Below are 21,991 nucleotides of genomic sequence, written 5' to 3' on the forward strand. Positions count from 1 at the left end.
GGGACACCTCGAGGGAGCCGGGAGTGGAGGGGAGGGGGGAGCAGAGAAAGTGCTGCCTTGGGCTGGTCCTCTGCTGCTGAGCTGGGCTGGGCTCCTGGCATGGAGGGAGCTCCTGGCAAGCGGGCAGCGCTGCAGAGAGACAGCTCTGCCCAGGAGCAGCTCCTCTGCAAAGGGCAGCAGGGCTGAGGGCACTGCCTGCAGGCACTGAGGGCAGACGAGCAAGGCAGAGAAGGGTTAGAGGCAGTCTGGGCTGGGAGGGAGCTGACAGCTCACTGGGGGAGAAATCTTCACAGCCCTCGACACGGTAAGTCTGTGGCTGCAGGGCAATGCATCTGCAGTTCCTGGCGAGATCTCCAAAAGCTGGCACATCCCATAGCCTCTGGGATCTTTCAGGAGAGCTCTCACAGTTTCTCTGCTGTTGAGGAGGAGGACATGGTCATGTGGATTCCCTGCTGTCATAGGCAGAAGACATGATGGCTGCCTTCTTCCAGGAAGGACCGCAGGGTTGTGAAGCTGGGTGTGCAGGCAGGGGTGCCCAGGGCTGTCCTTCAGAGCCAGGTCCCTGCACCCCAGGGTGCTGCGTGCTGGGGCAGGCAGGGATTCAGCCGCCTGCCAGGGTCAGCACTCAGCCCGCCCGGGGAGCTCCCCACAGCGCTGTGGGGAGAAGCTGTGGGTGGAAGGAGGGACCCCTGGCAGGGCAGGGTCCTTCTGCTGCGTGGGTCAGGGCTGCTCACAGCTCCAGATCATGCCCAGAGCATTTCTGAGGGGACTTTTCATGATTATGGTCATGGCAGGGGTTTCCTGCTTGAGTCTGTGCTTTCCTGAATCTGTGCTTCCACTTTGCTCTGGCTCACCTGGGTTGGATGGAAACACAGCCGTGCAGCTTAGAGAAGGGGATGAGACTTGTAAAGTGTCACCCTGAGGTTTACTAGGAGCCTCAGCAAGTGCCTTCATCCCCTGCCAGTCTACAGGTAGCACCAGCAGCACCTTTCCAGGTTCCTCAGGGTTTGTATGACCTCTTCTGTAGCCCCTGCACACACAGCGTGGCTGCAGGGCAGAGCCGGGCACACAGGGGCTGGGCTGGGCTCTGTGAGCACTGGCAGGGAAGAGACATGGGGCCAGAGAAACAGCTCCCAGCTGGGACAGCTGCAGGCAGCAGAGATGGGCAGGAAGGGAGGGAACTGCTTATGGAAAGCCTGTGGCAGGGGAGATATGGGCACCTCCCGCCCAGCCCTGCACTGCAGATGCCTTCCCCGAGCAACATCCTTCATCTCTCCTCTCCCACCCAGCACAGCCCTCAGCCCTCATGGCCATGGGGTCTAGGCTGGGAGGCACCTCTGTGTCCAGCAGACCAGCAGAAGAGGCGAAGGGCATCCATCCCTCCTGCCACGGGCCCATTTCCCACTGACCAGTAATGGGGCTGAGGGCAACTGTCCGGCATTATCACAGTCTGGGAGGTGTTGTGCACAGCTGGGTACGGGTAACGCTGCCCTGAGTGCCCGGCTGCCTCTCCCCTGGCCTCTCTCGGCCAGACCCTCACTGGACTTTGCCTGGTTTCTCCACTTCTCTCTTTTAAATTTCTCTTGTTCTTGCTGTCAGACTCTCTGGGGATGGGAGTTTCAGCTGCAGAGTCCCACACTGATCTTGTGGGTCCCTTCATGCCGGTGTGTCCATGGGAACAGATGTCCCAGCTTCCCTCTCACCTGTGGGGCTGTGGGCAAAGCAGCCTGTGGGGCTTGGGAAAGAGTCCATTTTCTCTTTCTGAGATGCCAGCACTAGGAGGACAATTGGCTATCTCCCTGGGGTGTCCCTCCAAGCTGTGAGCTGCCCTCCAGGATGCAGACCTGTGCAGAGCACCTCTGTTTTGTCTGAAAGCCCCATGGAGAAGTGCAGAGATACTACAACCGAGGAAATGCTGCTGGGTTGGTGAAATGAGCCCTGTGTGTCCTTGGATAGAAGTGGGGTGCTGAGACCTTGAGAAAGGGTGAGACATTGCGTGGTCTGTGGTGGATCCCTCTGCTCTCAGCAGTGTCTGGTTTTTTTTCAGGTTAAGGTAAGAGTCTCATTGCCCTCCATCTCATGAAGGTGCAAGCCCAGGGCAGCTCAGAACAAGACGGAGGGACAGACCAGCTCCCTCACTCTGCACCTAAAACCTCTCAAGGTGCCTTCTGCCATCCTGGTTCCTTAGCACTTGTAGTGCAGGTGCTTACAGGCCCTTCTGCATTAGGAGCAGTTTCATCTGACAAAGCTGAACACCAGGTCTGGCCCCTGCCCACACTGGTCCCATGAACTCCCTGCTGCAGAGCAGGGCTGACTCCTTAGCAGCCAGTGGGCAGAGGCCCTTCTCCTCAGGGAACGCTCACCAGCACCACCCAGAGCTCCAGGCACAGAGCTAAAAAAGGTCTCCTAGAGAAGTAATTGTGTGGGGGGAAGGGTGTATAAGGGTGCAGGTCTAGAAGAAAGGCTTTGATTTTCCTCAGAGAAGTCTCCCCTAACTCTTCATTGACTCTTCCTCTAAGGACAGAAACCCATGCCCAGAGTCAGCAACCATCCAATATCAGCTCCATCACCCAGTTCCTCCTCCTGGCATTTGCAGACACACGGGAGCTGCAGCTCTTGCACTTCTGGCTCTTCCTGGGCATCTACCTGACTGCCCTCCTGGGCAACGGCCTCATCATCACCGCTGTAGCCTGCGACCACCGCCTCCACAACCCCCTGTACTTCTTCCTCCTCAACCTCTCCCTCATTGACCTGGGCTCCATCTCTACCACTTTCCCCAAGTCCATGGCCAATTCCCTGTGGGACACCAGGACCATCTCCTACTTGGGATGTGCTGCCCAGCTCTTTTTGTTTACCTTATTGATAGTAGCAGAGTGTTGTCTTCTCACTGTCATGGCCTATGACCGCTACGTTGCCATCTGCAAACCCCTGCACTACGGGATCCTCCGGGGCAGCAGAGCTTGTGTCCACATGGCAGCAGCTGCCTGGGGCAGTGGGTTTCTCAATTCTCTCCTTCACACTGCCAATACATTTTCCATACCCCTCTGCCAAGGCAATGCCCTGGACCAGTTCTTCTGTGAAATCCCCCAGATCCTCAAGCTCTCCTGCTCACACTCCTACCTCAGGGAAGTTGGGCTTATTGTGGTTAGTGCCTGTTTAGTGTTGGGATGTTTTATTTTCATCATGCTGTCCTATGTGCAGATCTTCAGGGCTGTGCTGAGGATCCCCTCTGAGCAGGGACGGCACAAAGCCTTTTCCACGTGCCTCCCTCACCTGGCTGTGGTCTCCCTCTTTATCAGCACTGGCACATTTGCCTACCTGAAGCCCCCCTTCATCTCCTCTCCATCCCTGGATCTGCTGGTTGCTGTTCTGTACTCAGTGGTTCCTCCAGCAGTGAACCCCTTCATCTACAGCATGAGGAACCAGGATCTCAAAGATGCACTGAAGAAGGTGATTCATCTCGTAGTCTTTCAGAAGCAATAAGCTGCCCATGTTTATTCACAAGTGATTTCCAATGTATGTGGGGAACCTCCTGTGCTTTGGGAATGTCTCTGTGATAATTCTGCTTCTCTGTAACTCTCTGTGTTCCTTCCACTTCTCCAGAGGCATGAACCCGCTCTGTCTGAACCAGAGGTCTTTGCACATGTGTCTGGCGCGGTGGCACAGCTGGCCTCCCATGTCACATCTCTGTAATACAAGGGGGTTTCCTCTGTGCTGCTGTCTGGAGGTTGAGCTCTTCTTCCAGAGTTGAGATCAGGAATAAAATGAAGAAATTGCCCCCATGAGACCATGCTGCAGTGCTTGGGTTCTCCATGGGCTGAGGGGAGGAGGGCTTGGGGTGATGAATTAGGGAAGGAGACCTGGACTGAGCTTTCACTTGTGGGTGCCGGTGCCCCTGGAGATGGTGATGGTCATCAGGGATCTTCCTGGGACTGTCTGCCCGTGGCTCTCATGCACCACAGTCTGCTGGCTCTGCAGAGCAGCACCACCAGCTTGGGGCCCTGCAGGGAGCATGGGAAGGGGCAGAAGCATGCGATCAGGCCAGCACAGACACAGTCCCCTGGGGAAAGGCTCTCTAGAGGCATGGATGATCCCTGCAGAAGAGCAAAGGCACAACTCTCTAGTCCCAGGGGGAAATGGATGACACAGAGAAACTTATTTCTGCATGCAGCAGCTTGGGACAGGCTGCTCTGTCACTGGGGCAGCAGGAGCAGCCAGAGGAGTCCCAGGGCAGGATCCTTGTGCTGGGGAGAGGGCCTGGCACAGAGGGGCTGCCAGCAGTTGGCAACAGGGATCTCTTGGGGATAGGACCAGGGTACACAGGGAGACACTGGCCTTTGTCTCCTCATGCCACAACCCTGTGGCGTATGGGGAGGCTGACCCTCCTCTGCCCCCCAGGAGCTGCTGTGCCCTTCAGAGGGGCTGGGGCTGTGCTGTGGGTGCTCAGAGCTCTGTAGCACCCTGCGGTGGGCACTGCCATGGGGCCAGCCCAGCCTGGGCTGCTGTGCTGTGCTGTGCTGTGCTGGCGAGAGGGCAGGGGAGATGGGGAGATCCGAGGAGGGGCTGGGCTGGGCTGGAAAGTGCCCAGAAAATGCCAAAGTTAGCTGAGCTGTGTGCCCATGCAGATTGAGGACACCCTCCATTGGGTTTGTAGTACAGAGCCCGGGCTCATGGAATGGGTCCAGGACATGAAAGCACAGGCGAGAGGGGGCTGGTCTATGCCCTTGGTGGCATGGACAGACCAGGAAGGTGACCCAGGGCAGTCGTCACCCCCCAGCCTCTCTCACCAGCCATTTCCAGCACTGGCTGCTCACCTCAGGTTTATGGGTGAGTTTTCCTGTGAGGTCATCTCCATCCTCCTGCTGGGCTCAGTGCCTGTATCAGGGGAATGCCCAGCCCTGCCCGGTCTCTCTCCTGGCCCAGACCCTGGCAGGCCCTGGAGCATGGCTGTCTGTGAAGCCCCACAGCTGACATGGCCTCTGCTGGAGCTTGGAGAGGCTGCCTAAGAGGAAGGCCATAAGAGGCCTTCACCCTAAGAGGGGTGACAAAGCCCCAAGGACTGCTGTGGGCATCATGTCAGAGGGACCGTTCCCCACCCTGAATGCACCCTGTCCTGTGCTGTGCCTGCACATTGGGGCTGTGGGACCATGTGTGGGGCAGTGGGGCTGGGACGTCCCAGGACAGGGCACAGACAGGGGCCACGGAGCAGCTGCCAAGGGGATGACAGCAAGGACAGGTACAGACAAGGAATTTATGTACATTGCCCTTGCTGTGCAGGTATGAGTTTGGGAAAGGCAAAGCTCACCTGGAGTTGGTGACGGCAAGAAAATCAGGAGCGAAAAGAAGAGCTTTAATGGCTGTGTTAGAGACCAAGGCTGAACAAGGGAAATGCAGGGCTGCTGCTGAATGGAGAGGGTGAGGACAAATGGCAGTTTCTGCCCCTGCAGGGGACTCACCGTGGTGATGGCACAGGCTGGGGGCTGCCTGGCTGGGAGCAGCCCTGTGGGAAAGGTCTTGGTGGGCAGGGAGCTGGACAGGAGGCAGCCGTGTGCCCTGGCAGCAAGGGAGGCCAGCAGGAACCTGGGCTGTATGACCAGGAGCATGGCCAGGAGATCAAGGGAAGGGATTCTCTGGAATGTTCCATCTACATTTCAGATCCCCTATTCAGGAAAGATACTGGCAAGCTGGAGTGGGTTTAGCAAAGGGCCCTCATGACAGCCAGGGACTGGAGCACTTTGCCTGTGAGGAGAGGCTGAGGGAGCTGGGCTTGTCCAGCCCAGAGAAGGGAAGGCTGGGGGAGCCTCACCCCAGCCTGCCAGTACCTGCGAGGAGGTCATGGAGAATACAGAGCCAGGCTCTTCACCATGGCGCATGGTGGGACAACAAAATGGAATGCGAGGAAGGTGACGAGGACAGGTGTAGCCAGGGCATAAGCAAAACTTTTTTCCCCATGAGCTCAGGCAAGGTCTGGAACAGGTCACCCAGAGAGGTTGTGCAGTCTCTGTCCTTGGGGGGTTTCCAACTCAGACTGAATCAAGCCTTTAACAACTTGGTCTGACCCTGGTCCTGAGAGGTTGCACTGCAGACTTCCTGAGGTCCCTTCCAACCTCAGCTCTCTTGTGATCCTATGATGCTGTTGGGCCCTTTTTCTAACCGGAGCAGAGCAGATGTTTATGGGGTGTGAATCCTCCTGTGCTGTCAGTGACCATCTAAAATAAAACATCTCAAGCAGTGAAGAGAGGTCGACACCTCAGTGTGACTTGCTCTGGGAAAAGACTGAGGAGCCCTGGGCAGGGAAGGGTTTGGGGGCATGGACTCTCTGCAAGACAGAAAATGATCTTGTTGTAATCCCTGTGAGATGTCAGTTAACGTCAATGGAAATGAAAGTAAGGAGAACTGAAGAGAAAGAGCCAAAGCCAAGAAATGTGTCAAAACCCTTTTCAGCTTTATTTCAGTCTTTAGGGGGATTTCCTTTTTTCGAAAAGGAAAGTGTTGTCCAGAAGTGGGAATGGATGTAGGACACAAATGCCTTCAGGTACAGGGACACAGACACCTGGTGCCAGTGGAGATGCCCCGGGAAGCCCTGCCCAGCCTCCACCTGCAGTTTGCAAGGTGCTCTGCTCAGCCACAGGTCCTCTCTGATAGACGCCAATGCCAGACCAGCTGCCTAGAAAGGTGCACAAATGTTTTTGTTTGTTTACATTTAAAATAACATACCAGCTCATTTTCTTGAACTGAATCATTTCAGTACTTTCAAGAAATGGCAATGTTTTCCCACCATGACAGAATGGGAATTTCCTGGGAGTGTGCTAATGGCAGGAGAAGAACTATTGATCTTCCCCTGTACATGTATTACCACTCCTCTGTCAATTATTTCATCGCCTCGTCCTTCAGGTGTTTCCACCTCACCTAACTAAATAGCCATGCCTAAGGACATCTTTTCAGTAGACTATGTGGACATATGCCCTTCCCATTGCTCTCAGATTTCCTCCTCTGCTTGCTCTTTGGTACTTCAGATGCCTCTCAACTGTCTGGTTTCTGCTCTGAGCTTCAGGGACTTAGAAAGTTGCCCCATCTTTCAGAATTCTAAGTAACTCTTTAGTCAACATCTTAATTGTGTTTATATCTATCCTTTCTTATGTCTCTGTCTCAAACTGTTCTTGTACGGAAATCCCTTGTGAAAGGTGGGCCACGTTAGATGCTGCTTAGACTTGGCATACAGCATAGGAGACATTTTTAAACTTTATTAAATTGTATCATGTTTAATTTTTGTTTCCTGGCAATGAAGAGAAAGCTTTCTGTGCCTGTGTGCAGCCAGTTCTCTAAGGAAAGCAGGCGGGAGCTGGTGCAAAGGAGCTGTACCATCCAGCTGCAGCCCTCAGTGGAGAAGTCTGATGTGAGGAAAAGTGATGCAAGTCCCAGGTGGCTGATGAGGGAAGTCGTGGGGTGGGGGAAGTGAGGAGTAAGGTTGTCCTTACAGTGTCAGACCTCAAGGGACTGCTTCTCCTGCCTGTCCAGATGCCTTCAGAAGACCCTGTGGATCAATAACCATTGTAGAATGCTGCTATCACTTCTTCTATAAACTGAAACAGGATAGAAAATATCCTTCAAATAAAAAATCCTCCTTTATGAAATCTTCCTTAAAATCTTCATCATTTACTACCTAACTGAAACCTCTCCAATTAGGTGTACAAGTCTTGAGGACTTGAAGAAAGTTATGGGAAGAGACATGGCTCATTAGGGCTTTCTGTATTTTAATGAGCCCCATGGCGTGTTTGGTGCTGAGTCCATGAACTTCAGGTACTGAGAAGAGACTGAAGAAACCTCTCAAGAAGTCAAAGTCAGAAGCAAAGCCCAAAGTACCTTGAAGCATTAATGGGCCCCTCTGAGGGCCATTACTGACAAAGCCTCCCAAGGGACTCGTTAGAGCAGGTAATTGGAGGCCATGATGACAGGCAGGCAAAGGCAAAGTGCAGGCAGTGCTGATGCTGAGAAAACCCTTGGCTTGTTGGATGAAGGAGGATGGCCATGCCCTGACCCCCAGCCCCTGGGAAGGGAGATCCAGTCCCTCCGGTGTGACTCAGGGCTCTTCCTTGGGATGTGGGGAGTGCAATGCCAAGTGAAGGACAACGGTACGACACCTCCCAGGCTCCCCGGGGTGGGTGCGAGGAGGCAATGAGACCCCATTACCATGAGGACGATGTGTCTCCTCTTAGGCCTTTGTGGCAGGGACATCAGCCATAGCCAAGGGGACAAAGACCTTGGTTCTGTCAGGGCCTTTCAGCCTTGTCAGCGCCCTTGGCCATCTGCACCACACGCCTTCCTACACTGTCCCATGCCTCTGCCTGTTTCCCTGCAGGCTGCAGACACCCAGCGTGCTTCCCCACCTTCTTCTCACCCCAGTATGTCCCTACCTGTGCTGCTGTCTCTCCATGCTCGCCAGCTCTTCCTTGAAACACAAAGCCATGGGCTGATCGAGACTCCCTCTGGGTGATGGTTTGCACCACAGCACTACATTCAGAATGACAGTTCTTTATCGTGAGGTGCACTCTGGACCTCCAAAGCTGCAGCTTCTGGTGCTTTTCCTTCCTCATGCTCTTTCCCGCTACCAAAACAACTGCCATCATCTCTGAAAGCAATTTTCAAGCTGTCCCCGAGCTACCACTATTCTTCCCTCAGCCTCCACTTCACCAGGCTAAAGAAGCCCAGGTCTCTCAGACTCTCCACACACGACCCCTAAGCCTATCGTGGCAGAATTTCTCTGGCCAAGTAAGAGGTCCTCCCCCTTCCTCCAGAATGGGGAGCCCCACACTGGGGCACACTACTGCAGATGTGGCCACAGCAGTGTTGAGTCAAGATGGACAATACCTCCCCTTGCCTACGTGGCCACACTCCTCCCAGTGCAGCCCAATGTGCTCATGGCCATATTCCTGTGTAGCACCACTGCCTGCTATGGCATTCCTAGTAATGCCCAAACCCTTCTCCTTGAGGTTGCTCCTCAACCAGTCATGTCTGAGCCTGCCTTGATGGACGGGTGTTGTGGTTTAACCCTGGTAGACAGCTCAGTCCCACACAGCCGCTCACTCACTCGTGACATCCTATGGTATGGAATATCCCTTTGGTCAGTTGGGGTCAGCTCTGTCCCCTCCCAACTTCTTGTGCACCCCCAGCCTACTTGCTGGTGGAGCAGCATGAGAAGCAGAAAAGGCCTTGATGCTGTGCAAGCTCCGTTCAGCAGTAACTAAAATATCGCTGTGTTATCAGCACTGTTTTGGTCACAAATTGAAACCACAGCAGTATACAGGCTACTAGGATGAGAATTAATTCCATCCTAGCCAAAAAGCAGTACAACAGTTTGGTTCTGCCCCCTGATGTAGAACATCAGAAGGTCAGAAGGAGAAGATCCCTTCTCTTTGGAAAACTTCTTGAGGTTTCTGTTGGTCAAAGCCCAGAGTTTCTCGAGGTCCATTTGGAGTGAAGTTCCACTGTGACAGAGGTTATTATGTGTGTGCAGATGGCTCACCTGGCTTGTGGTGCCTCTAACATGATCACAGCAATAGGAATGAAAGGACATGACGGCTAATAAAGAGAGAGAGGAGATTACCATTACCATGAGGATGATAAGTCTCCTTATATCAGTTAAATGAAATTGCAGTGGGAAAGCCTGGAGCTCTGCCTTGGGATAGATGAGGAGCCTGTCGAGAGCTTGTGAGTGAGGATTAGCAGGCAGACCAACATGGGTGACCTTTCAGTGGGTGTCTGTTGTTGACTGCTTGATCAGGAAGAAGGAGATGAGCCCTTCTTCAGGCCACTGGAAGCCGCATGTTCGCACACCCTGGTCCTCCTGGTCTTGGAATTCAACCACCAGGCTTCTGGAGGACATGGATAATAACTTCCCAAGCATGGTGAGATGGGGTTAAGAAAGCCAAAGCCCACCTCGAGCTGAATCTGGCAAAAACAGTTTCTACACCTACATAACAAGCAAAAGGAAGTCTAAGGAAAATGTACATGGTATATGGTCCAGCTTATGGAAAATCCCCAGAGAGTCAATGTCTTCCTCACCTCATTCTTTCCTGCTAGGACCAGCCTTCAGGCACCACAGGGCCCTGAGACCATAGGGAAATGTGGAGTAAGGGAGACTTACCCTTGATGCAGGAGTCTCAGGTTAGGGAACATTTAAACAAAGTGAACATAGCTGAGCCTATGGGAACTGAGGGGATGCACCCACGAGCGATGAGGGAGCTGGCCAATGTCACTGCGAGGCCACTCTCGATTCTCTTTTAACTCGATTCTCGATTCTCTCTCAACTGCTGTTCACATGGAACCCTGCTCCACTTCGGCCTTCAAAGCTCTCGTTTGAATATTTGCTACTCCCACCAAGATCTGCACCTGCGGCGGTCATGGTTACTGGGAGGGGTTCCTGAGGAGTGGAAGGAAGCCATTGTCACTCCTGTCTCCAAGAGGGGCAAGAAGGAAGATCTTGGGAGCTGTCAGCCTGTCTCCTCTAACATCCTCCTGGACGTGCTGATGAAGTATAGGTTAGATAAGGGGAAAGTGAGGTGGACTGAGATCTGACTGAATAACCAGGGCCAGAGGGTTGTGACCAGCAGCACAAGCCCAGCAGGAGCTGTGTTGCAGGGCACCAAAGCTCAGCCCTCAGTCTGGGAGCTGCCAGCAGGCAGTGCCAGTGGCTGCAGCTCCCAAGAGACCCCTGAGCCCATGAGCAGCAGTGAGTCCTGTTCTGACCATGGAGAGCTGTGCTGGCTGCAGAGGAGCTGCTGGGAGTACTGGCTTATCTGGGGGTGAATTTAGAGGTAAGGGCTGATAGACGGGGTGGGGAAGGTTGTCTCAGGTACACATGCTGGGCACAGGTACTGAAAAACCACAGCAAAGTGATGTGGCTTCTGGGTCAATGCTGCCTTCAATGCAGGCCCTGACACAGGGTCCCAGCTTCCCCCTCATTCCACCCTCACGGGGACAATGGCACTAAGAGATGGCAAGTGGTGGACACCAATCCTCCTCCAGCCACTTCCCAGGCCTGGTGGAGCACCAGGACAGCAAGGACTTCTGGCTCTGCATCGTGAGCATGCTTTAGGATAGCTGAACACTGGGTATTATCTTGGAGTAGCTGAACACCAGCATTTTTCTCTCAGAGGAAATTTCCAGCCCTGGAGAGCTCCTGTCTGATCTCTCCCTATCCCTCCTCTGAGCTGGCCTGGTGCTCCCAGCCCCTTCTCCATGCTCCTCACAGGGCCCCAAGCTGGCAGTGATGCTCTGCAGAGCAAGTGGGCTGTGGGACCATGGAGTGACTCCACACTGGCTGTGCTGGTCAGGGAGGGAAGCGGCTGCAGCTGGGTGTGCAGCAGTGCCACTGAGCTCCTTGCCAGGGGTCTAAAGCTGTGGAAGGAGCTCAGAGCATTTCTCATGACTCAGGATGTTTTCCAGTGTACACATTGAACCACCTTTAGGCTTTGACTGAAGGAGATGTGAATCACTCTCCAGTCTCCTTTTGCTGATCTTGTTGTGTCCCCACAGCCACCCCTGGGATCGCAGAGCCCTTATTTGCTTGTGGATACTTATATATATCACTTTGCCTGGGTGACTCCACCTTGGATGGTCCCTTCTTTTGGGATGGCCACCCCCAGGCTCATCATTTACTTGTAGATGCCCTCTTCTGTCCTGGGGACTCCAGTTTCCCCTGCAGAAAGATAGGCAGCTACCATTCAGCTCTGCTGCATGTGGGAGAGCCCTGGGCAGGGAATTTGAAGCGCATTCGCCATCTGCAGTGGCACTAGGGACACGCAAATGAGAGCTGAGTCCAGCCCTCCCTCCCCAAAATGTCTCCCAGTGCCCTCTCCGTGTGAGCCCACTGAGAACCAAGCTCAGCAACAGGCCATGGTGAGTGCAGTTCCTGGAGCCTAGTCAAGACTTCAGCAGGAAGAAGAGCCCAGCCTTCAGGAGCTGCCATGGGGAGATACCATATATTACAGAGATTCTCCTCAGGAAGCCAGCTCTGACACTCTGATGACACATTTAGCAAAAGCCTCTGCATTATTTGGCACAGTAGGATCATGCTTCTGGAGATGTGGAGTGAATACAAACATTCCTGTATGAACATGATCATCCCAGATGAAAAACAAATAAAGCACAACCTTGTCCTGGAAAAAGCTAAGAATAGTCTGTGAGGAGAGATGGGCAGCTTAGTGCTGCTGAAGGTGAACACATGGAATCAGTTTCTTCACTGCTTCTTTGAGCTCCCTGTTCCTCAAGCTGTAGATGAGGGGGTTCAATGCTGGAGGCACCACGGAGTATAGAACTGCCACCACCAGATCCAGGGATGGGGAGGAGATGGAGGGGGGCTTCAAGTAGGCAAATATGCTAGTGCTGATGAACAGGGAGACAACAACCACGTGAGGGAGGCACGTGGAAAAGGCTTTGTGCCATCCCTGCTCAGAGGGGATCCTCAGCACGGCCCTGAAGATCTGCACATAGGACAGCACAATGAATACAAAACACCCAAATCCTAAACAGCCAGAAAACACTAGAATCCCAACCTCGCTGAGGTAGGAGTGTGAGCAGGAGAGCTTGAGGATCTGGGGGATTTCACAGAAGAACTGGTCAAGGGCATTGCCTTGGCAGAGGGGTATGGAAAATGTATTGGCCGTGTGCAGCACAGCATTGAGAAACCCACTGCCCCAGGCAGCTGCTGCCATGTGGACACAAGCTCTGCTGCCCAGGAGGGTCCCGTAGTGCAGGGGTTTGCAGATGGCAACGTGGCGGTCATAGGCCATGACAGTGAGAAGGGAATACTCTGCACCAAACAAGAAGAGTACAAAGAAGACCTGTGCAGCACATCCAGAGTAGGAGATGGCCCTGGTGTCCCACAGGGAATTGGCCATGGATTTGGGGACAGTGGTGGAGATGGAGCCCATGTCAAGGATAGAGAGGTTGAGGAGGAAGAAGTACATGGGGGTGTGGAGGCAGTGGTCGCAGGCTATGGCGGTGATGATGAGGCCGTTGCCCAGGAGGGCAGCCAGGTAGATGCCCAGGAAGAGCCAGAAGTGCAAGAGCTGCAGCTCCCGTGTGTCTCCAAATGCCAGGAGGAGGAACTGGGTGATGGAGCTGTGGTTGCACATTTGCTTCCTCTGGGTATGGTTATCTGTTGAAGAAGGAAAAGGCAGTACTGAGTTAGGCCAGACTTCTCCAAGCAAAATATATTGCATGTCTCATAGCACCCCACACTCAGACTACCTCTTTTCAGAAACAGCTTTCTGCGGCTCCCTCACTTGAGGTTTGGGTATTGCTGGCTGAGGGGACCATTCTCCATGGGTGTCTTCTCCATGGGGAGCCCAGGTAGCACAGAGATACTACGGGAGAGCTGTGCCCTTCTGGAGGGCACCCTGCAGCCCAGCAGGACACCCCAGGGAAACAGCTGAATGTCCTGAAGGTGCCTGGAGGAGCCCTGGGCACTTTGCTCCCACAGACACATCTGCAGAGCTGGACCCAAAGGGTCGGCATCTGAAGAGAACCTGAACCTGCCACCCCCGACCCCCACCCCCTGCACTGACTCAGCAAATCCAGCAGTGAGAACAAGGGCAGCACAGGCAGGAGGGGATGGCAGTGAAATGCCACAGTGCTCCTGCCAAGGGAGGAGGGACACGCAAAGACAGATGGAAATCAGGGGTTTGTCCTTCTCTGGGCTCTGGCTGCTGCAGGGGCAAGGATGCCCGAGACCCCATGGGCCTGAGGGCAGAGGCTCTGCTTAGGCTGGGAAAGGAGACCCGGGAGGAGTTGCTCAGGGGAAGGTGTCTGTGCTGCAGGGACAGCAGGGAGGTGCCCACATCCCCCTCCCCAGTGTTTCTGGCAGCAGCTCCCTCTCACTGCCTGCCCGTGTCTCTGCTGTTTGGAGCTGTTCCTGCCAGGAGCCATCTCCCTGTCCCCAGCTCAGCTCCCTCTCAGTGCTCACAAACCCCATCCCACTTGCCGTGCGCTCACCTCTGCCTGCAAACACCTCGCAGGGGCAGGGCACTGCCCAGGGGCATCTCTGTGTGTGCAGGGACTAAAGACCAGATCACAGGAAACCTGATGTGGCTGGAAAGGGGAAGGTGTTGCTGAGTTGGCTGGAGGCAGCCGGGTAAAGTGCTTTGAGGTGCTTCTCCCAGACTTACTCGTCTCTCAGTGCAAGTGAGTAGGAGTCTCAAAGAGTACTCCTGAGTAGAAACAAGAATTTCAATCTCCAGTGCAGAACCCAGACAACCAAAGAGTGAGGAGAGGTCCTTGTCTTTCCAGGACCCTCTAACTTGATGTGCTTCTTGAGAAGTCCCCTTGAAATGTCATGAGGCAGAGCTGAAGCTGTGAGAAGCACTGACCCAGGCAGCACCCTCTTGAGAGCAGAAGGATCTTGCCGTGCCCTGCCCTACTCTGCCGGGGGTCGCTCCTGCCACCAAGAGCTTCTCCCTGCACAGCCGTGGGGAGTTCCCTGGGCAGGCTGAGAGCTCACCCTGGCAGGCGGCAGAGTCCTTGCCCCAGCACACAGCATGCTGGGGTGCAGGGACCCCTCTTGGAAGGACAGCCCTGGGCAGCCCTGGCTGCACACCCGGCTTCACAGCCCTGCAGCCATCCCCGGGAGAAGGGACCTGTCTTGCCCTGTCCTGCTGATGGTGCAGCAGGCAAGCCCTGCTCTGGAGCATGGCCTCTTCCTCCTCCACACCAGAAAAGTGAGGAGAGCCATCCTGACAGGTCCTATCAGCCGTGGCAAATGCCAGGTCTTGGAGACACTTCCAGGGACTCATCTGCATTGCCCTGCAGCCAGAGACTTACCGTGTCAAGGGCCGTGAAGATTTCTCCGATAGCGTGCTCTCACCTCTCCTCCCACCCCAGACTGCATTTAACCTCCTTTCACTTCTCTTATCTGCCCTCAGTGCCTGCAGGCAGTGCCCTCAGCCCTGCTGCACCTTGCAGAGGAGCTGCTCCTGGGCAGAGCTGTCTCTCTGCAGTGCTACCCTGTTGCCATGAGCTCCCTCCATCCCTGGAGCCCGACCCAGCACAAGAGTAGAGGACCAGCCCAAGGTGCCACTTTCTCAACTCCCTCTGGGGTCCCCCAAAGATGTCCCTGGGGCTCCAGGGACACCAACTGTGAAACAGGCTGAAGTCATCCAGCTGGGCGGCACACTTCTCCCAGCAGTGTCATTGCCCCTGTCAGGGACAGGGTTAGGTCCAAGAGTCACCTCTTCTTGTCCCACTATGAGACAGGACACCCGGACAGTGAAAGGGAGGAATCGCCTGTACCTCCTGTACCCATGCAAACCACGGGTGACGTTTGAGGTGCCAGAGGTGGTCCAAGACATGTGCAGGTAACTGTAAGCTCTGAGGGAGCAATTGAGAGAGACAGGGCAGCATCTGGGGTGCACATTTTGGAGGCTGGTGGGCCATTCCTTTGGCCAGTTGATGTGACAGCAGATGCCCACATTTAGGGCAATGAAGCCTGTTCCTGCTCATTATGCCCAGGGCAGCCTGTAGAGGTATTCCTCTGAGCAAATGGAATCACTGCCATCAGGAGGGCTAAGTCTCTCTCTCTCCTCCACCAGCTGCCTTTGCCAGATCTCCATTGGCAGTTAGGGTAGGTTTCTCATAGACACCCCTACATTGCCTAACCTAATTCAGGGCAGCTGCTCTGCTCAGTTGAAAGGTGAACTTCATCCTGTGGTGCTACCTGAGATGCCAGGGTCTGCAGCACAAGCCCATGCAGCCAGCAGGGACAGCACAAGACTTGCAGGATCGCCATCCCCCTTCAGAGCAGCCATGTAACAGACCCCAAGAGAACCTCAGACATGTTCAGTGCTTTCGTTCAAGCAACTGCAGTGAGGCAAGTCCTGTCCCATCTCTATCCTGTAGATGTAGGCAGTGCTTCTACCACATCCTTTAGTCATAGAATCATAGAAGCATAAGATAGAAATATAGCATTGTTTAGGTTGGAAAAGACCCTTAAGATCATGGAGTGCAACCATAAACCTAACACTGCCAAGTCCACCACTAAACCATCTCTAAGCGCCACATCTACACGTCTTTTAAATACGTCCAGGAATGGTGACTCAGCCACTTCCCTGGGCAGCCTGTTCCAATGCTTGATAACCCTTCGTCATCCCTGGGATGATGTAATCAAGGAACAGACCAATGATTTTCACAGTGTTCCTGGATTGTGGGATGTCCATAGCCAAGGCCATTTTCAAAAGCACCTTGTCCTTCCTGCAGATGAGCTTCACCTGCACCACAGGCCCTCTGGGGCTGCAGAGACACCACACACAGCAAAGCCCTCTCCTGCCAGGCCTGCACAGTCCAGCCCTGTGTCTCTCTGCTCCTGAGGACAGCAGGGTTTGCTCTCCTTAGGGACACCTCATTTCCTCTTTACATTGCCACCTGCCATCCACCCCAGCAGGCTCTGAAGCAAACCTCTGGCTTGCATGGGACCTTGGGCACTTGGTACCACCTTACTTTGTTACACCTCTGAGCTGGGCTCTGGTGCCACGGCTGAGGTCCAGCACATCTCTGCTCTGACATAAAGAACCTATAACAAGGGAAAGGAAGGGGACAAAGTCTTCTCTAACCAGCCTGAGGAAGTCTTGGGATCAATGACCTCACAATCTAAATTGGAGAGCTTTGATGGGTGGGCTGTTCAGTGGATAAGGAATTGGTTGGGTGGTCGCATCCAGAGGGTGGCAGTCAATGGCTCAATGTCCAGATGGAGATCAGTGATGTGTGGTGTCCCACAGGGGTCCGTCCCACTGGGGTCCGTACTGGGACCAGTGCTGTTCAATATTTTCATCAATGACATTGACAGTGAGATCGAGTGCACCCTCAGCAAGTTTGCAGATGACACCAAGCTGAGTGGTGCAGTTGACAAGCCAGAAGGACGGGATGTCATCCAGAGGAACCTGGACAAGCTGGAGAAGTGGGCCTGTGTGAACCTCATGAGGTTCAGCAAGGCCAAGTGCAGGGTCCTACACCTGGGTCGGGGCAGTCCTTGGTTGCAATACAGGCTGGGGGATGATGTGATCAAGAGCAGCCCTGCGGAAAAGGACTTGGGGGTACTGATGGACAAAAAGCTGGACATGAGCCGACAATGTGCGCTCGCAGCCCAGAAGGCCAACTGTATCCTGGGCTGCATCAAAAGAAGTGTGGCCAACAGGTCGAGGGAGGGGATTCTGCCACTCTGCTAGGCGCAGGTTAGACCTCACCTGGAATCCTGCGTCCAGCTCTGGAGCCCTCAGCACAAGAAGGACATGGAGCTGTTGGAGCGGGTCCAGAGGAGGGCCAGGAAAATGATCCGAGGGCTGGAGCAGCTCTCCTACGAGGACAGGCTGAGAGAGTTGGGGTTGTTCAGCCAGTGGAGAAGAGAAGGCTGCGGGGAGACCTTCTAGCAGCCTGCCAGTACTTAAAGGGGGCCTATAGGAAAGACGGGGACAGGCTTTTTAGCAAGGCCTGTTGTGACAGGACAAGGAGCAATGGTTTTAAACTAAGGGATGGCAGATTTAGACTGGATTGAAGAAAGAAATTTTTTACAGTGAGGGTGGTGAGGCACTGGATCAGGTTGCCCAGAGAGGTAGTGGAGGTCCCATCCCTTGAAACATTCAAGGTCAGGTTGGATGGGGCTCTGAGCAACCTGATCTAGTTAGAGATGTCCCTGCTCTTGCAGGGGGGTTGGACTAGATGACCTGTAAAGGTCCCTTCCAATCCAAAGCATTCTATGATTCTATGATCTTATTTGGGGACTTTAATGACCCTGTGTCTTGGGTTTATATGACAACGTTTGGTAGCGGTGAGGTGGGCTGAAAGGGGTGGGTTAGGTGAGATGACACCAAGAGCTGACTCCATGTCAGAGAGAGCCAGTTTCAGCTGGCTCCAAAATGGACCAGCCACTGCCCAAAGCTGAGCCAATAAGTAGTTCTAGTGGCACCTCTGCGATAACACATTGAAGAAAGGATAAAAACCAGTGTGCAGCAGCTGTAAGAGAGAGGAGTGAGAAACATGTGAGAGAAACAACCCTGCAGACACCAAGGGGAGTGAAGGAGGGGAGTGAGAGAGAGGCTGGGTGGGCACCTGGTGGCCAAAAGTCAACCCACCACCCCCTGACATGCACAGACAGCGCAGGGCAAATGCTCCTTTTGGTGTCTGGAGGTTCTTTGCATCAGCTTTTTAGCACAGCTGCCAGATGGGCCAACAAATGGGATGCTCACCTGGATCTGAAAACCTGTGTCATCCTTGTCAGCCTTGGCTCTAGTAGCAGAGAAATAGTGGAGCCTCAGCTCCCAAGGGAAGTGCAAAAGTAGACGAGCAGAGTGCAGATGCCAGGTCTGAGAGTGGCCGACTTTGGCCTATTCTGGGAACTTTCAGTGGGCAGTATGACTCAAGGGGAGCAGAATTCAGTGCAACTGCTTTTCAAGGGCAGCATCCTCTAAGCACATAAAGCGTCCATGCCGATACTGCAGCAAACAAGTGGTCATCTCAGGACACCAGCTTGGCTGAACAGGCAACTCATCAGGAAGCTCCGTACAAAAAGGGAAGCACAGAGGGTGTGGATAGAGGACCTGACTTCAAAGGAGGAATTTAAAAATAAGGAGGGGCTTAAGAAAGCCAAAGCTCCCCTGGAGTTAATGCTTGCAACGGGCTCCAAGAGCATCAAGGTGAGCTGTTAGTACTGAAGTTACACTTCAGGAACAAACAAAAATAATGTGTGGCCAGGGCTGAATTTAGTAAGAGAAGGTGCAGATATGTCTGAGGTACTCTTTGTCCTCTTTGCCTCTGTCTTACCCAGCAAGGTCTCCCAGGCCTTTGTGCCTTGAAGCAGGACTCCAGAGGAGAAAAACCAGCAGTGGATGTGGATCAAGTCAGGGGTTACCTGCGCAAGCTCAGACATTAACAGCCCACAGAACTGGCGGGGCTGCATCCAAGGGTGCTGAGAGAGCCAGCCGATGTCATAGCAAGGTCACTCTGGCTTGTCTTTGCAAGCTCATGGAGATCAGGGAAACTCCCTGACAACTTGGACAAAGCATGCTGCACACATCTTCCAAAAAGGCACATTCTTTGTGGAATGGCTCATGTTTAGCCTAATGTAACCTGAGGACCACCAGAGCCTTTCCCACAGAGCTGCTTCCTATACCCAGGCAGTCGCAGGCCTCTGTCTTTGCAGGGCCTTAGCCCACCTCAAGAGCAGGACTTGGGATTTGTCCTGATTGCATATCATGAGGTTCCTATTAGCCCATCCCTCTAGCCTGGCTACGTCCCTTGGGATGGCAGTCCTGCCCGCCACTGTAGTGTCTGTGCTCCTCAATGGGCTGCCATCTACACATGTTATGAAAAAGCACTCTCTCATCTTCTTGGGGTCATTAAAAATGGGTTAAACAGGCCAGATGATTGCAGGATAGACCCCTGCAGGACTCTGCTAGCTAGAGACCTCCAGGCAGAGTAGCACGCATTGACCACAGACATCCAAGCCTGACTGTCCAACTGTTTTTTTAGCCATCTACTTATTCACCCATGTAGACCATAATGACCTTACTTGGACACCAGAATATTGTGGGGAATGATGCTGAAAGCCTTGCTGACTTAGAGCCAAAATACAACCACTGCTCTCCCCACATCCAGCAATCCTGTCCTTTCATCAGAGAAAGCAAAGAGCATGGCCAGGCACAATCTACCCTGGGTAAACCCCGTCACCTTCTCTTCCACACACCCAGAAATGAGATCTGAGCGCACACGCTCCGGGGACAGCTTGTAGTTCCCCTGCTCACCCTTTGGGCGCTTTTCAGATAGCGCATGCAGCCTTTGGGTGCTGCCAGTTGTCAGGGAGTTCCCCCAGTCTCCATGTCCTTTCAAAGATGATGGAGAGTGGCCTCTCTGTGGCATCGGCCTGCCCTCTCAGCTCCCTTGGATGCAAAACCTCCAGCCCCATGCACTGGAAAAGATTGATTTTGCTCAAGTAACTCCTGTCTTAATCCACTTTCACCACTGGTGGTTCTCCTCCAGAGTCCTGCCTCAAGGCACAAAGGCCTGGGAGACCTTGCTGGAGGAGACTAAGGCAAGAAGGACATAGAGAATCTCAGATCTGTCTACATCTGCTGTTATGAAACTCAGCAGTGGCCACTCATTCCCTTTGTTTCTTCTTTAACTGTTCCTGAAGCAGCGGCAGCTCCTCTTGGTGCCCTTGAACCCCTTGCAAGGGTCTACACTTGGGAAGCTTTAGCTTCCCTAAAACCATCCCTATTTCTAAATTACTCGTTGAGTCCCTGCATCCACCTCTTGGACGTTTTCTTTTTTCTGTGGAGCTTCTTGATGAGGTCCCATTTTAGCCAATTTTCTGTGCTGAGATGTCTGGTTGTTTTCCTGTGTACTGGTGTGGGCAGTTCTTGTGCTTGAAAGGTGGTGTCCTGAAGGACCAGCTGTACTGAGCTCTGCTGCCCTTGAGTGCTGATGCCCATGGGATTCCCACCAAAAGCTCCCCGAAGAGGCAAAAATCTTCTCCTCTAGAGACCCAGCATCTGCACTCTGCTGCAGTCCTTTCTCACTCCCCTTGGGAGCTGAGACCCCACTATTTCATCGTCACCACAGCCCAGGCTCACACTGGTTTTCACATCCCTGGTCAGCTCTCCCTCTGCAAGGACTGGATTCAGGGGAGCATCACCCTTGTTGGCCTACCTTGCAGCTGTGCAAAGAAGTTGTCCCAAGAGACCCAGAAACCTGCTGGACAGTAGGCATCCTGCTGTGCTCCCCTTCCAGTGAGTGTCAGGGTCATTAAAGTCCCCAATAAGACCTGGCGTCATTCATCGAGGGACTTCTTTGCATTGCTTAAATAAGGTTTAGTCCACTTCCTTACCCTGGTTGCAGGTTCTTCATCTCCCACCAGGATGCTGCACTAAGTGGCCTCTTCTCTGACCCTCACCCACAAGGGTTCACCCAACCTGTTGCACATCCTGTAGAGGAGCACCATATCTACGACAAGCTCCCTCAGATGGAGGGCATGCCCCTCCCCATCTTCCCGGCCTGCCTCTCCTGAACAGCCCCTGTGCACCATTGCAGCACCTCTGTGAGCTGTCCCACCACACCTCACCATTTATTGCATCAATGACAAAAGTCTATAGTGGCACATGGGACTCCAGCTCCTCCTGTCTGTGCCCCAGGCTGAGGGCATTGATGCACATTTGGGCTGCATCACCTCAGCTGTGGCACTGGGGACAAGCTCAAACTTGTCACAGGCAAAGCCAGGACCAAGTTCCCAAGACCCAATGTATGCAAATGCTTTGCTTGAGACCAGATATGGTCCCTCCATACGCTGGAGGGTAGGCCCTCCATATGCTGGAGGGGATGGCAGATGGCAATGGAAAGGCACAGAAAGAGGAAACGCTTCTCTCCCCAAGGCCAGAGAAAAACAGGCCTGGGCTCAGCATTCCTGGCAGGAGAGGGCTTTGCTGTCTGTGGTGTCTCTGCAGCCCCTGGAGGGCCTGTGGTGGAGGTGAAGCTGATCTCAAGGAAGGACAGATGCTGCTGAAATTGTCTTTGGGTGGTGCCATCCTGTGATCCAGGAACACTGGGAAAATCCTTGGATGGTTCCTTGGTTGTATCATCAAGCGGATGAATAAAAGACGGCTTTAAGAAGAACTGGCAGAGATTGGGAGTAGGCAAATGAGTGGAGATCCCGGTGTGATGTGCTTCCTGCTCGTGAAGTGCCCTGCATCGACTGGATGGAGGTGGGTCAGACCCTGCCTCATTGCAGTGGTGGGATTCAGTTGCTGGCCAACAGAAACTGATTCTATCAGACATGCCACCTGGAGTGTCTGTCTCGCACCCACTCTGAAGGCGGATGCCTTTCCCGTAGGTCCTGTGCGGTCCCTGCCAGCCACACGCGGTTGTGCTGGAGAGCCCTGGCATCTCACATAGCACGACAGGCCTGTATGTGGCCGCTGAGCAGCTGCCCTGAATTAGGTTAGGCGATGTAGGG

At 53.8% G+C, this 21,991-nt stretch overlaps 2 protein-coding genes across 2 annotated transcripts; one reads left to right on the forward strand and one right to left on the reverse strand.

Moving 5' to 3' along the window:
- Positions 1–2,892: 2,892 nt before the first annotated feature.
- On the forward strand, positions 2,893–3,483 carry LOC142403254 (olfactory receptor 14J1-like). Its single transcript, XM_075489462.1, has one exon. The coding sequence runs from the start codon at positions 2,893–2,895 to the stop codon at positions 3,481–3,483; it is 591 nt and encodes a 196-aa protein (XP_075345577.1).
- Positions 3,484–12,200: 8,717 nt separating this feature from the next.
- LOC142403255 (olfactory receptor 14C36-like) lies at positions 12,201–13,148 on the reverse strand. Its single transcript, XM_075489463.1, has one exon. It carries the CDS (start codon positions 13,134–13,136, stop codon positions 12,201–12,203), a length of 936 nt encoding a protein of 311 aa, XP_075345578.1. The 5' UTR covers positions 13,137–13,148.
- Positions 13,149–21,991: the final 8,843 nt, after the last annotated feature.

This window comes from Mycteria americana, unplaced genomic scaffold, assembly GCF_035582795.1.
Source record: "Mycteria americana isolate JAX WOST 10 ecotype Jacksonville Zoo and Gardens unplaced genomic scaffold, USCA_MyAme_1.0 Scaffold_148, whole genome shotgun sequence".
Taxonomy (NCBI): Eukaryota; Metazoa; Chordata; class Aves; order Ciconiiformes; family Ciconiidae; genus Mycteria; species Mycteria americana.

Coding starts and splice junctions, on each gene's coding strand:
- LOC142403254 (XM_075489462.1), top strand. CDS start 2,893: ATGGCCTATGACCGCTACGTTGCCATCTGCAAACCCCTGCACTACGGG.
- LOC142403255 (XM_075489463.1), bottom strand. CDS start 13,136: ATGTGCAACCACAGCTCCATCACCCAGTTCCTCCTCCTGGCATTTGGA.